Here is a 15,826-nt window from a genome sequence, read left to right as displayed (position 1 = left end):
CTAATGTTTTTAAAGCTTTCAAAACAGATTACAGATTTTAATTTGTAAATCAAGCTTCTGTCAGTAGATAAAAATTCTACAGATTATCCAAACTGATAGAAGTCTACCACTCATAATTATGTTTTCCAAAAAGCTTAAAAATTAAGCAGGTCTAATTAACAATGTGTGATTCAGCAATGACATCATTCTAAAAAGAAAAAAGAAGAGGCACTGAGGTACAGAAGAAAGGTAGAGAGTTCTCTAAGACAGCCATGTGCATGGCTTAGAGCTGAGATCCCCAAACTGTACTTGAGAGATGACTGGTGGTCCACATACCGAGTGGTCAGATCTGATGCACAAAACCTTATTGGCATCAGAGCTACTTCAAGCTTATCAAGGACAGAGCAAAATAGAAGAAATATGGAGTACTACCAGTAATATTTTGGTCCAAAAAGTTTGGAAAACATTGGGATAAAACTGGTTAGAGATCACTTTTAGATAAGCATAGCAAGGATACACCAGATATTGACCACTCTGACTGGATTAAGATACCTCCAGCATGGAATAAATAGATGAAGGAACCTGGTCTTCAGGCTCTGTACTCATTAATGACTCCCTTAATACAAAGGGTAACCATGACAGGAAATCTGCAGGAGATTACCATTTCATCTTCTAGTAGCAGCACAAATGTAGAGATCAGTTCAAAATTAACTATTTCCTCTGGTTGAAGTTTCTTGGAAAATAGAAAAAGGATCTCTGTAAGGAATCAAAACAGTCTCCGATTTTCACTCTTGAACACAGAGCTAGATAAGAATCACAGAACACACCACAGACTGAAAACAAGAAAACATAAACAGTATCAAAATACTTGGTTAGGAATGTACATTTTAAGGTCTCCACATCCCCTGGTCTGTTTACCATATCAGATGCCATAAGAACTCCCTTTCTGTGCACATGGATGTTGCTCAGAGTCATCACACAGATCCGCAGACTGAACAGGCACCAAATTCTCTCCATGCTAACCCCAAACAAACACAGTGGACAAACTTAGGCATCACTGGGTTTTCAATTATCTCTACACAACCAGTCTGCTCTGAAGATAATTTAGAGCTGTAGCCACTTACATGCTTTCCTGATCTAGACATCCTTGCCCTGTCTTGACTATTACTAATACTGTGGAAGAAATTTTTGTAGCAGTCTCACATACTAGCTTCTCCTGCTATGTGCCTAAATTGTGTGTGTTTTTGTTTGTTCAAACTGTAAGTGGAGTTGTGGATAGATTGACTCCACTGATAAAGTGGCTGTATACACATAAACCCCAGTAGCTAAATCCAGGAAGGGTGCATGAACATCTGCTGTAAAATGGGTTAGTGCACAGCTGCATAGACAACAGAATAATTCCACCTGTAGGAAAGACATATTTTGAAAATTCAGCTCTAAAAGCTTCAGTTGGATAGAAAGAAATAAATTAAATATTTATCAGATTAAAAAAAAATAACAATTTTACATGGGACAACAGATCAGTATTGAGCTAACAATCTTGTACCTATGAAAACCCCTAAACATGATGAATGTATGGACACAACACTACAACAGCTTTACATGACATACAGTTGATTCATGTGGTCAGTCCGGGATCAAGAGCACCAGCTCATCACAGATTTCTTACTTTCTTCCACAACTCAGAAAGGGACCTTTCTTTCAAAATATGAGGCAATTTTTAATATTTTTTATTATTTTTCTTTTAGTAACTGTAATGTTACTCTGATTGAGAAAGAGACTGACTTCACTGAATATTTGTGGCTGTTAGCCACAGAGTAGCTACAAGGCCCCCAGTGATGCAAGCTCTCCCAGAAACTGCTTTCTCCTTTTTCCTCTCCTTGTCCCCACCAGGCATGTGACCTAGCCCTGACATGGAGGAATGAGAAGCAAGTTAGCTCTTTTTAGGCCTTTTATTCTTCAGCTCCTACACTAACAATACTAGCAAGGGGGCCAATTAGTCTCAACTGCAGTAGTCATTTTTGCAGTGACACCAGTCCTTTGGGAACTCATCTGAGACAACCAAACAGTTTTCAAACAAGCTGCCTAACAGCTGTCAGAGGATACAGGATTTTGATCATTACTGACCTGAACACACTCAAACTAGAGAACTCGTGATGAAAGATGTATCCCATTTAGAGTCCCCAGAGCCATCCAGTCCCTCAGAACAATGATAGAATTCTATTTGAATACAGCTTTTCAGGAAGTGGCTAAAATAGCACTCACAAGCCTTAGTAAACACCTCAAGAGAACCAAAGTCAGAAGGCATTAGTTAGTAAGTTACCCTGTCTGGTCTACCCACAGCATTACAAGATTTAGCAGCCTGTCAGCATCAGACAGCTTTCTGACTACATATAAAAAGCCATTTTCTTCAGAGAGGATGAACTTTTAGAAGTGCAAAGTGGGAAGGTAATAGTGACAACAAAAGTCAGGGCTAAAAAAATGCAGAATCACTCCAAGAATAAAACAACCACCTGGAGAAATACTTTCTTTAGTTTACCTTTAGCAGAAGTGGGTATTTGCAAATTCTCTGAATTGGAGTCAGCAGATAACCCTCTAGTGGAATGTCTGTCGTCTTTCTGCCTCCCAAAAGCATGCAACCCTATAATCAAAAAAGGAAACAAATGTTATCTCAGACACAAAGCTTTCAGGTTCTCTTTGACAAGATTTTGTATTCTATAACACATGTTACAGTCAGAAAGCACTTTGCCACACCTTGGATGCCAGAAATGAGACTTCATTCACCACTGAAATACAGCCATGAAGCCTGCAAAGTTCTTCGTACATCAGCAAAAGAAAATGTTGCTATGGATAACAGTGATAGAAAGGTATCTTTCCAGGAGTATTACACAGCTGGTGACAAAAAATGTCATAACAATATTATGACAACCAATCAGCAAAACTAGATGAACCATTACCTAAAAGAATCCAGCCTACCCCCACCATTAATACAATCATTTGCCTTTATTCACTGTGCAAAGTTTGCACTGTTGGTCCAGAAAACTCTTCAAGGCTAAAATAAAGCCTACTAACTAGTGATCATGTAATTAACTCTAGTCCAATTCTTATGTCTGAATAAAATCAAAGTGGAATTGAAATAAATTAGTCATCTGCATCACACCCACCAATTCTCTGGCAAAACATTATGTCTAAGCACAGCTGGACAAACAGCATAGGCTCACTGCCTGGCTAACCAGCACACATGTAGCCCTTGTCACAGCACATGTTGCTGCCTGCCCAGCAAAAAAAAGCTATTGGACATGCAAGCAAGGCTAACTTGTAGGTAGGAGGTGCAAGAGTCAATGAAATTTAAGGAAATCAAGTTTCAAGAATTCTGAAGCTAATTTAAAAAAATGTGTTTCAGCATTAGTTTTGTGATGCTCTGTGACTTCCAAACAGAAATAAGGTGAAGGGCATTTCCTTATGTAGCCAAATTACTAATACCTCAGTGTTGTTTAAACACAGTAAGGAAAGGGACAAGTTTGAGACCAATACACCAAAGAAATCCAAGTCCAAATAGATTTTAGGTTGAGGAACAGAAGCAGCAACTGATCAACCCTTGCAATACTCCTACAATGAGTTCACACAAATTTGGAGGGGCCCTGCATTCCAGATGAATTATTTCACAGATAAATTTACACACACTACCTCAAAATAAGTGATGTTCCACTTCTCCATAGATCATGGAAAATCATTTCACATGATTGACATGGAAGGGTATTGCATTGAAAAAGAAAAATCTACAGTCCTTGGCCTGTCCTTATTTTATCATGATAATCTGCAATCTCTGTGTGATAAACAAATACTGAACCTACTGTAAACTTTTTATACATTTCCCTGAAGATTCTGTTATTCACTGCTGCCAGAGATAGGTAGTGGACTCAGGTGGACTACAAATCTATTCCAGACAAACTAGTCTACATTCCTATGTTTGACCATGAATCTGGACAACTTTGCTCCAGAGATCACCCCAGTTACAAACCTGTCCTGTCTCAGAAGCTGAAGTTTAAATTCAGTTCAGCCAAGATGTGCTTGCTTTGGGGCATCACTGATAACATTTTCCCCTGTGAAATGTGTGCTGTGGCTCAGACACACGCTGAAATTTAGTGGGTTTTTGGCTGTAGTTCAACAATCCTCCTCTTCAAGGAATGTTCACAGACATCATACATAAATCTCATTAGTCTTAACTGGTATTTTTTACAGACAATCGTCTGTAAAATAACCCTTCCCCAGGCTATTCTAGATCTGTGGCGTTGGCTACCAGCTCACAATGCTCCCTGTCCAATTTTCCAAGTCTCGAGTGATTCAGTCCTTCCCATCTCTTCTTTCAGCCCTCTCTCTAGCTCTGGGCTCAAAACTGCCCTTTAACACTTACTGATTTTTCAAACACATTCCCACATTCTATATTTCAGCAGCTATGAGGGGGCAATCAGGCCAAATCTATTCTCACAAGCAAAGCTTTGTATTTTAATGCAGCTTTCTCTGCATGGTGGCATTATAGCATTGGCTTTAGAAGGCAGAGGAGAAGAGAAAGAAGGCCTGGAAGAAATTACAGCAAAGTAGACACCTCAGTGTAGCCTCTCCTTCCATACTTGCTGCTATTTTAAGAGCTTCTTGGATTCAGGTGCTGCAGCAAGCCACAGCAGACAGTGTGACATCTTTTATGTGCCTCGTAATCAGTTTGCCAGCTGCTGCCGGTAACACAGACAGAAGGCTTTTGCCAATCCAGTGGAAGTGGAGAACACTGAATGTTGGGAAGGATGATGTTTACATGCACTTTTGTCTCTCCTCTTTCTCATTAGTTTCCCTCAACAGGAGCACTCAGAGGAACTCAGGAACAAGGAAAAATTTGGTGACTCAAACTAATGGTTTAACAAGGTTCATCAAAACTCAGACATGACAAAGAGATTCTGACTACCGAATAGCATGAGTGCTTGTCCTTGCTGCTCCCTCTGAGGCCTGTATTTTGTGGCTAAAAGAATGCTCTGGCCCTGTTTGTGACAGACATTTATGCAGAAGTTTTCTTTTGCTGTGCTATATTGGGAAAGAGCAGACCTTTGGCAGAAAGAAAAAAGCCAAGAAAGCAGCACAGAAAGAAGTCCAGGTCCTTTACAAAAAGACAGCCTTTCTTTTACCTCATATAATTTACTAAGAAAAAAAGCTAATGTGCTGAATTAGTTCCTCACCTACATGCCAACCCCATTCCAAGTGCCATGCACCCACGGCCAGGAAAACAAGGCATCCAAAACTCAAGCAGAACTGGGGTGAAGGCTAGAAGGAGAAACATCCAAGAAAAGAAAGAAAAATAAGGAATTTTGGGCAGAAAGCACTGTGTACTGGTTGTTTCTCCTCCCAGCCCATCTTCTATAGAGGCATTTGAAGGCTGTATGCCACAGTCCCTCCCAACACAGATACTAATACATCATGGGTTGCATGGAGAGTTAGGTCATTTTTGATACAAGCAGCAATGACGCAGTCAAAACAATTCATCCAGACTACATTCCTTGCCCACAACTGGACTCATGGGGAAAGGGTTGTCAGAAGGAAGCCACATTTTTCTGGTGGGTCTGCAGATGGTGAATTGGTCAGACAACTAAGTAGAGAATCAGATCTACTGGGAACTAGTCACAGCTCTGCTGCTGACTTATTGCATTAGTCCTTTCACAATCTTTGCCCAAATTTTCTGTTGCATCTTTTAAAAAATAAAATAAAATTTAAAAAAAATCCTTCCCTGTTTCCACAATCATTCATACCAGAGCTGTGCTTAGTTCTGTGCCTGAACTCATCAGTGATTTCAATACCTATCCATCCTGACTGCTGCATACCTGGAATTGGTCATGTCTGTAAAATGCCCAGAGTTCCTGGGATACCAACGGGTTATTATGAGTACAGTGCAAAGTCAGATCGTTAAGAGTGCTAGAAGGTGCTTACCAGGAGGAATGTTCTCACTGTTGGGATCTTGTTCAATTCCATCAGCAGTCTGAGTGCCTTCTCGTGGTTGCTACAGTACTCCTCGTACACAAAGAATTTGTCTTTCTGCAAGGAAAAACATAGTAACTTACTGACTCAGACAAAACTGGAGTGCCTGTTTTGTGACAGTCTGATACCAAATTATTTACAAAGGGCATGCACTCAGAGTGGCATTAGGGTTGCAGTTTACATGAAGCACATGATACTCCTCTAATTTAAGTAACATATAGACATGTTCCACTGATTCCTAACTTACTCTGTTGTATGTTAACATCAGCTTTCTATGCACGGAGACTTTCAGCACTTTTCCTCTTAATGCATCACTAAAATAATATATTCTTTGCTGAAAAAATGGATTTTGCTGTCTCAGAGGTACTTGCCACGTGTCTGGATATTCCAGCAGAGTAAAGCCAGGAGCAAGGGGGCTGAGCACTCCTGCAGGAGGCAGAAACAGAGATGACTGGGAAGAACCAAGGCCTGGAAGAAGGTCAGAGATATGGAGGGGAACTATAACACAAAGCAACCAGCTGGAAATCCCCTGCCTTTCAGGGCTAAGGGGGAGCCCCCAGTGAGTTAGTTGGTTCACTTCATGTTCTGAAACAAGCAGCAGACCTCACTATTTCAATGCAACACTAAGCAGTGGGTCAGCTGTCCATAACAGCTTCCCTAAATGGAAGAATTTCAACAAATACACACAAAACCCCCAACATATTACAGAAATTAAAGGAAGGGAAATGTAACCACAACTAGATTGAGATACTTATACTGGAACATGTCACACCCACCAGCACATGTAGTGGAATGAAATACCCTGTTAAGAAACAAGGGTCAGCTGGCAGTACCAAGTTCTGCTTTACTGATCTTCATAATCATTTAGTGCAACTTGAACTAAAATGATCAGAGATGCTGAACCCACTGCAAACATCGGGTATCTGGAAACACTGAAATGATTCACAAAAGAAACAGTAACAACTATTTCCATGACTGAGCAGCTCAGGCAAGGAGTGAGTTAATCCTTTCAATGTTGTTGGGAAGCACTGAACTTCCAGCAGCTAAGTTAAGAGATTCCAGTATTGCATTCACTGGAATAAAAGGAGAGTCAAGAGACTGTATTAGGCTTTAGTCAGGTTAAATGACTCAGAAGCCAAAAAGACCCAAAACCCATCATTTTTTGGGTGCTTCTCACAATAGTAGTTTTTTCCCTGGTTCAGGTCAGCTTCTGTGCCACAATTCGGTGCCATGCAGAGGTACTCAGACAAGCTGCTTTGCATATCAAAAGTAATCTAGATGCATTAGCGTGGCACTTGGCCAGGTGTAATATGTGAGGCTTTTCAGAGCTGGCATCTCAGGGCACCACGCCACATAGACAATGCCTCCAGAGTTTGCCATGGCATTCACATCCCTAATTTTCTATTTAGGATCAAGGCCTGAAAACATTATATCTGAATCTTTTCATCTCCCCAGAACTAGGAAGTTAACTTTTTTTGAGTTTTGATTGGACTCCTAGCACTCGTCAGAGATGTAGAGCTTCCTGCATTAGCTGAAGATATCTGCAGCATCTAGCTACTTTTCAGACAGCTCATGGTGACCCAAACAGAAAACTGTGCCAATTGAAGGAGTTCAGTAACATGAATCCAGGGGAATACAGCTGCACTCACTGAGCATTCCCTTCACTATTGTCACATGGAAAAGAAACTGTGTTAGTATCAGTTTAGGAGAATCTGACATCCTGTTCGGATGCTCAATGACTAGATGTACATGCTCAGGCACTGTAAAATGCTTTTGGGTTTATCACTAATCTGATGAATTTTTTTCCCTTCTCATACTTCCAAAGGAAGAACTGGTAAGAAATAGATGTATCTCCAAAAACAACAACAATGGTACAAAGCAAATAAAACAACAGCCACAAAGAGTATGGTGCAAAGAGCTGGAATGCAGATGTTCAAGACTTTTATCCTTCACCTACAGCTGTTCATATTAGTGCTGGAGTGTAATACTGGGAAGCTGAAAAGAAACAAAAGCTTCTGACAACCAGATGCAGGAAAAGGCAAGGCTGGGTCCATAGCACAATAAAAAAGAGGCAATTGAAAAGCATGTGATTATTTTCAATCATAAAAACTAGAGAGTTACAGAATGAGAAGACAGAGATATGAGTTTCTCCTACATTTCCTCCTCTCACCTCCCCTCAACTCCCTGGATGCACACAAGCAGCATGCTTGAAACTAAAAATAGTAACCATTAACACAACAGCATCCGTTACATCAATGCACACAAAATGTCATTGCTCAGGTTTCTGACTGCAGTTTTGAGTGCCTGGAGTTTTGGGAAATTATATTTAGATCATGACAAAATCCCTTTGCTCAAGTCAGTACAATAATTACACTCACACCAGAGTGCTTTCATCAAGTCTTTTCCAGCTGTCCTTCATGCATGAGACCCACAAATATGAGAACTATGCTTTAAATTACTCAGTGTCTGAAGTGTTTAATTTCCTCTCTGGGTGACATTCAGTCCTGGACTCTCCCATCCCCTGGTGAGGAAATTATCAGTTACATAATTACAGATGTTAGCCCAGGAATTCTGAACCTGAAGTTACTCTGTAGTAAAGTGAAATTATGGTCAGAGATGTGACCACATAAAAATGGCACCTTCTTACTCAGCAAATCTGCTGGATAGACAGCCAGACCTGATTTTGGTGACAGAAATAAGTCTATACTGTTCTTAGTTTGGTTAAAATAAATCTTTAACCAATAATTTATTCTCCAAATATGTTGTTTCGGGTCCATTAGAACTGCCCACAAATTAGTGCAGATTTGAAAATAGTTTTGACTAGAAAAAGCAAATAAGACATTTTGAGAATTGTAACAATTTTACTTGGATATATTTTTAACAAGGCCTGGCATTTGCTTGTTTCAAAGCAGGCTGAAACCAATTTTGTCAACACAAAAAACCTGAACAAAACAGAAGATACAATTCTCAACAAAACAAGATCCCTGATGACTTTTACAGTAAAACTGATAACTGATATAACACTGCCCCTAAAAATGAGAAGAAAACATGTTTCCCTCAAAGAAGTTTCTAGCTACTACATCACCAAACCTCTAGCAATACAGCAAGATCAGAAATGATGCATGTCAACTCTCTGCCCTTCTGCTCTGCAGACTGTCACGTCTTCATGACCTGCACAAAGGAGCCTATGCTGATGAGGTGTCATTATTCCAAGTTCAGTGTGTATGCTCTCTTTGATGTTAAAGACTTGTTCTACATGCCATTTTGTTTAAGGCTGCAGATTCGATTTTGAATGAATGTTTAAGTATGTTCTTTACTGTCTGTTATGGCCATACTGAACTATGAGTCCAGAAGAATGTCTAGCCCCTAGCATCAGACAAATGAACCTCTCATGATCATCTGATCAAATGGAGTGCAACTAGGGTGAACAATGTCTGTCTTCTGAAGTAAAACAATTTTTCACACACAAATATCAGAGCAAGTGCATTCCATCCTCTGTTAAAATACTTTAAAAAGTCAGTCTGCAATGATTGCTCTTTTGGAACCCCTGCAAAATCTGCTTGCTTGCAGATGAACAGAACCCAAACACTGCAGTCTGATGGAACTCCACTTGGAGAATCTGGGGATCTCTATCAAGGATATATGACACAAGGGAACTTACAGAAACCATGCACCACTAAGAAATGCAGTGTCTGGAAAAAACAGCACTTCAGGAATTCTCAAACTGTTCACCAACTTTATGAACATTTTTAACATTGAGTTTCTGAAGAAAAGCACCTGTGCTAACATCTGGCTGCTGACAAGGACTGGGTTCATAATCAGGACTAGAGAATGACCTTGCCAGGTGATTTTGATAAAAGATGCACTGATACATTCAAGATTCACAGGCCTTATGTCACTTCCCCACTGCAAACTCCTCTGAGGATACACTGTGATTTGATGATAATGAAAAAGCAGAACTGAGGGTGTTCTTCCTTCTAAGCATACTGCAACAAGAGAACCTTACCCAAAATGAAAGACCAAAAAAATACGTTACCCATTTTTTCCCTGGGTAAACTAACAACATACACTCTGAACCTCTTCAGCCATGCTGCAAGAGAACAGCTGGCTTTTTCTCCAGGACACCTGAAGCATGTTGCATGGACTCCTGGTGGTGCAAAATACCATACATCATTTAAAAAAACCTGGGTTTGGCACCATGGAAACACTTTCAGGAGTATTGTTTCTGAAGCACAGGGTTTTTTATGAATGCCTCTGCTTCACCAGAACAGCCCCAATCAGGGAAATGGAGCTTTGGAAGCCCGAGTAGAACTGACTTGCTTTGAACCACAGTTGCCACTGGCATCTCCCTGTCACTTGCTAGAGACTCACTATGGAACCCTTTACTGTGACAGGGCACAAATCCCACCTCCCTCACTCCCAAATACCCACAGTGAATCTCATCTTCTAAAGCCTTGGTACAATCTGCACACAAGGACAGATTATTTCCTCCTCTCTTTATCATTTTCTGTTGACTGTTCCTTAATCAGACTTGAGGTACCACAATATTTTTAATGTATTCCTACACTTCCTTAAAGTAATTATGAATGAGACCAGCTTTTTCTATATATATTCTGAACCGAATATATGTTCTGCTTCCTTCTGCATAAGCTGCTTCTTCCCTAGGGGACCATGAAACAGTTGATGTTCACATTATTTGCAGTGCACTCCACAGACAGCAATGTAAACTGTTCTCAGTCAAATTGCCTCTATCAGAAGACAAAGTCTCACCCGCACTCATTCCTATGCATTAGTTTCATAATTCCTGTATTGTTGCATCTTTGATAAATAATGAACATTACATAATTAGAACATTTAACAGTAATAAAATTACAAAATTATATGTTCATATACAAGAAAACGCTACCAATAACTACATATACCAGGCTTGAATTCAGTCAAATGACAGGATGTTAACATTTCTGCTTATTCAGTGCTACTCTGAAACACAGTAGATAATTTGACAGCATCACTCAAAAGCCATCTAATTTTGATACCATCTCTAATGAATACTAATATATTAGTACAGCACATCTTATTGGTAGGCAATGATTCTAGTGAGTACTCAAGGCTTTAACTAAGTTCACTAGTCTATTTTTCTGCAGCTGACACTCAGTCCTCACATCTAATACAATTCTGGGCATGGTCTCAACATAACACTTTCCAACACTATTTTAATAATTGTCACAGCATAAATAAAACTTAAACAAGGGGGGTAGTTGGTAAAGCTCTATGAGTAATGAATGGCTGTATGATTGTTGTCCACTCAAACCTGATGAACTATGAGAGCATGAATTTTGATTATGAAAGCATAAAAGAACATATTTTGATAGGAAGTTGGCCTGTGGCTTAATGCTGTTAATAAGAATTTGAAGAAATAGCTATTATGTATGTGCTTTCTAATTTTCAAATATCTCAGGGGGGCTGCTCCAAATGAAAAAAAAAAATGTGGAACTTCGAACTATTATACATGTAAATTAGGTAACTTTGCATTTAAATGAGTCCAGCTTGCAACTGATCTTGCATATACAGTGTGCTCTACACACATTAGTCAGAGGATGGCACACATATATGATTGAAAACTGGGCCAAGTTAAAAACAAAACACAAATATAACACAGGAAGAATTTCACTGTATAACAAATAAATTACAACAAGAGGAGCAATGGTAGGATCATAAGCTGCAGTTGCACAGTGCTTAGTATGGGTCTGCTTTTCTGGATCACCTAGCAGTACCAATCTGACTGGATTAGACTGGCACACATGATGCAGCAGCAGAACAAGTAATACAGCTAGCAGGCATAAAGTCAGATGACAGAAGTAACTCGTCAGAACGTTCTAAACAACCTGGAACTGGCAGAGTGAATTTGTATCATACAACTACTTCACTTTTGAATATATGGCACTCTTGAGCTAGCATTACGAGTCCAAAAGCCAGATTTTAATTATTACTTTTGAAATACAGAATGCAGGTACTCATTTATTGCATGGTAGAAGGCTGTAACTTGTGTAACTTGTAACTTTTTCTGCATTTCAGCAAGATAAGCTGTCTCACACTACCTTTCATTTACTGAATAAATGTATGCACAGACAGTAACTACTGTAAATGATGTATATTCCTTTGGTTTTAATTTTGATCTTTAAGGTTTTCAATTTTTTTTTACATTTTTAAATGAACATAAAAATTATTATAACAATTATAACATTAAAAAAATTATAACAATTTACTTGAAATTGTGCTGCTTTTTTGAAACATTTGGAATCAAAGCCGACAAACTCTCAGCAATAAAAATGTGATCAGCTCGGTGAGGAAAAAAAGGAAAAAATTATTCAATGGGAAAAGGAAGGGTTTCTAAAAATAATTTGTTGTTTAACTGAGTTTGATGTGGTTTCCATTGTTCTAACCTCATTCACAAGTTTTTTCCCACCCTACCTACAACTTTCATACAAGACACACATTGTGATAGTATTGCCACAAGGCTTCGAGATTAGGGCTAGCTAAGGGGCATGGGAGTTTATGACAGGAAACTGCATTTTCAGATAGCGTTAAGTCATTGTACTTACAAATTTTAAGAAAACATTTCCCAGTTCATGCTGAGACTGAGGTTCTGGTTGTAAACAAAATTCCAGGGCAGCCAGGAACTCCTTGTGAACACCAAGAATATCTTCAATGTTAGAAAATAAGATCTGAAATATAAAGATAAAAACATTGCTAGCTGTTAATATAGCTCAGTGTTTTGTTGAAGTAGTAGCACCAAAATATTGAAGCTCTAGACTTGCAATGATAGGATCTAAAAGAGACAGGGACTTGTACAGAGTGAATTACACTGTATTTGCCCCTTTCCTGGCCCCCAACGGAAATTTTTATTGATACTGAAGTACCTGCTATAAATGAAAGTTATCTTCTCAGATACCTGAGCATGACGAATGTGAGCAACCTCATTCAAGTCTAGAGAAGACTTCATACGAGACCAACCAGGTGAACAGAATCGCTGGGACCAAACACACTTTTGCAGGAGATAGAAGCAGAAAGTCATTTGCCTTTCCTTCCTACGCATCAGAAATCATTTTCTGGAAGAAAGGCACTTGAAGCTATCACACACAAAGATGCACCTCTAAATAAGAAACTAAATCTCTGCCACATGGGATCTAGCATTTCACTGACAGGAGTACAGAACAGTGGAAAACACTTGCAAACCACAAGAGCAGCCTTTTAGAGTTCCCTTTCACTGATCTCAGTGGTTCTCAAAGGTGTATGTGATGGGATAGAGGCCCCTAGTTTAGACGTGTACTAAAAGGTAATTGTGCAATCTCGCAGCTCAATGATCCCTAATGATTTAAATATACATGTTCTAAGGGGAATAAACTGCCAGGGTGAAAGCTGTGATAAACACATGCCTTTTTTAAGTCTTAACGATTTTCATACAAAATATGAGAAGAAAGTGTGAATACACATATGGGAGATGGAATGCTACCTACACAGGGGGAGAAGTCTTGATGCATGGTGACACAGCCATCAGTATTGACAGCCACTGGAGGAAAGCCTGAATGAGCAGACTAAATCCTGGAGCCTGCAGTGACATACATATTGCCAGCAACATTTTCTATCATTTTGCTTTAACTATGCCACTTGCAAAGAGAAGTCAAATAAGCTTTCATATTGGAAACAGCCTCCCAGGTCTTGCACAGTGAGTGGGTGACACTCCTCTGAACCCCAAAGCATGCAGCCTGACAGAGCCAGCCTTCATCTTCCTAGTGTTCAATGGGGGCAGTGATTGAACCTTAACATCTCCCAACACTTCCCAAAGCACCTTGTAACACTAAACTTTTCAACTTTGTGCAGAGGAATTTATTCATCAAATCTGACACGAATTCAGCCCGGTGACTGGCAATGTAGCAGAAATTCAGAAAAACAGTAACCTGTAAATTAAGTCTAATCATTAAAGACAAGAATGAAACCACAATTCCTAGTTAAAAAAAACTTTTTCTCTCTGGTTTTGCAAGGGTAAACAAGATCAGGAATTCAAGGAGCCTTCCTCTCAGCACGTATCCAGGTTCAAATCTGTATATTCTGTTATTCAAGGATGGGCAGAGTATTTCTCTCAAACTCCTGCAAGCATGTGCAGAGAGAAGCCTGCTGCATCTTCCTTGTCTTTGCTCTGCTCTCACTTCAGGAATAATGAAATACAGTAGTACGTGCCATCATTACCGCATTCTTGTGCCTCAAAGCTCCTTTCTAGCTCTGATAAAGTAAAAGATTCCAATACACTGAATGGGCTCTGAATCAAAATAAAGGACAGGGAGGTAGGACCATTTGCTTCCAGAAAACTTCCCATGCTAATTCAAGCAGAGCACAGGATGGTTCTGTCACACAGCTGAAACTGATGTGATGACATGGTAGCCTCTGTCTGCATGGCTTTGCCAGAAGCTGTGCTAAAAGGGGATTAACAAGGAAGAGGAAAACATCTGTCAAGGATGATTTTATCCATCACAAACAGTCTTCAGGGGGTATTTTCTGATCCAAGGAATATCTGTGTAATCTAATGAATTCCGTGGTGGTCAGTACAGTTCTGCTTGAAGCAGAATTTGCAGATAAGAATAATCACTTGTAAATCAAGGCAGCAGAGAGACCTTGACTGCATGTGCTTCTATATCTAGTATGCAGCTACCATTTATAAGCCTCAGGTGAGGATCTATGTCTTGGCAGCTTGCATACACCCTCACATTGCACTGCCTTCAATCTACTCTACCAGTAAAGTGACATCACTGCCCTACTGTGAATATAGCATAATACTAACATATCAGAGTTATTCTCACATGAGGCAGCAAATAAATTAAAAACATTTTTTAACGATGTTGCCGCAGCTGTTAGTCACTACAGTACTTGTAAAATCTGGGCCTGGCACAGGACTCAGTGTGGCTTTTCTGGAAGAGGATACAGTGGCCCAAGATTACTGAAATCTTCAGTGCTTTGCACCAGCTGTAGGAGAAACCTGCAAAAATAATACTGGGAGCAATAATGCAAATTATCCTAAGAAGCAGCTTCTCCTTTTGCTCAGAGGGGAATGACTTCCAGAATACCCTGCGTTTTCCTCTAGACGTTTCTGCTGCATGAAGAAAGAGAGGAAAAGACAGGCTTCTGCTTTCAGAAACTTCCAAACCATTTATAGAGTCTCTGCTACCATCTTTGCTGCTACCAGCCACTTCACAGCTCTCTGGTAACTCAAGAGACACAGTATTAGCAGGCAAAGTTATCAGAAGTTCCAACATCACCTTGTTTGTCCTGTCTCTACCGGCAAGGAGTGAGAAAGGGAAAGGAAAGAAAAAACAAGTATCTTTCAACTGCAGGAAAAAAAAATTATTTGGGCTAGGTGGAGAAGGGCGGTAAGAGAGGAAGAAAATACTGACTCTGATCATGAAAACTGTGCCTTTGCAATTTTATTTCACCAGCAATAGGTGTAGGCCTTTTATCACCAAAGTGAAGCTCTGTTATTGAAAGCTGGGTATTGTAATAATAAAAATAAATGAGGTCTCACTGTGGCCTCAAAAAGACCCCCCAGGCACTTCAAGAATGACACAAAAATGAAGTGGTACTTCCCCAGAGGAGCGTGATGAAGCTTCAAACACAAATACATTTAAATCAGCAAAGAATATATGGATTTCTCTGCACAGGCTTTGTGGGAACTGCATTTGATTATGTGGCAGTCATAATTAATATTCATTTTGATGATACAGGAATAATGATAGAATAATAACTTTCAACAACATCTGCAGCTGTTCAAACTGGCAAA

At 39.6% G+C, this 15,826-nt stretch overlaps 1 protein-coding gene across 1 annotated transcript in view; it reads right to left on the bottom strand.

Moving 5' to 3' along the window:
• Positions 1–15,826, bottom strand: part of PREX1 (phosphatidylinositol-3,4,5-trisphosphate dependent Rac exchange factor 1) — a 104,424-nt gene that overhangs the window by 84,898 nt on the left and 3,700 nt on the right. Inside the window, exons 3-5 of the mRNA XM_026862329.1 lie at positions 12,600–12,722; positions 5,950–6,054; positions 2,519–2,620 (exon numbers count right to left, since the gene is read on the bottom strand). Of these exons, the coding sequence (XP_026718130.1) occupies positions 2,519–2,620; positions 5,950–6,054; positions 12,600–12,722 (330 nt within the window). The remainder of the gene's footprint in view (positions 1–2,518; positions 2,621–5,949; positions 6,055–12,599; positions 12,723–15,826) is intronic.

This window comes from Athene cunicularia (assembly GCF_003259725.1).
Source record: "Athene cunicularia isolate RWA chromosome 20 unlocalized genomic scaffold, athCun1 chr20_part1, whole genome shotgun sequence".
Lineage (NCBI taxonomy): Eukaryota > Metazoa > Chordata > Aves > Strigiformes > Strigidae > Athene > Athene cunicularia.
Note: the sequence above shows the minus strand (reverse complement) of the source record. Positions and strands in the feature narration are given on the sequence as shown.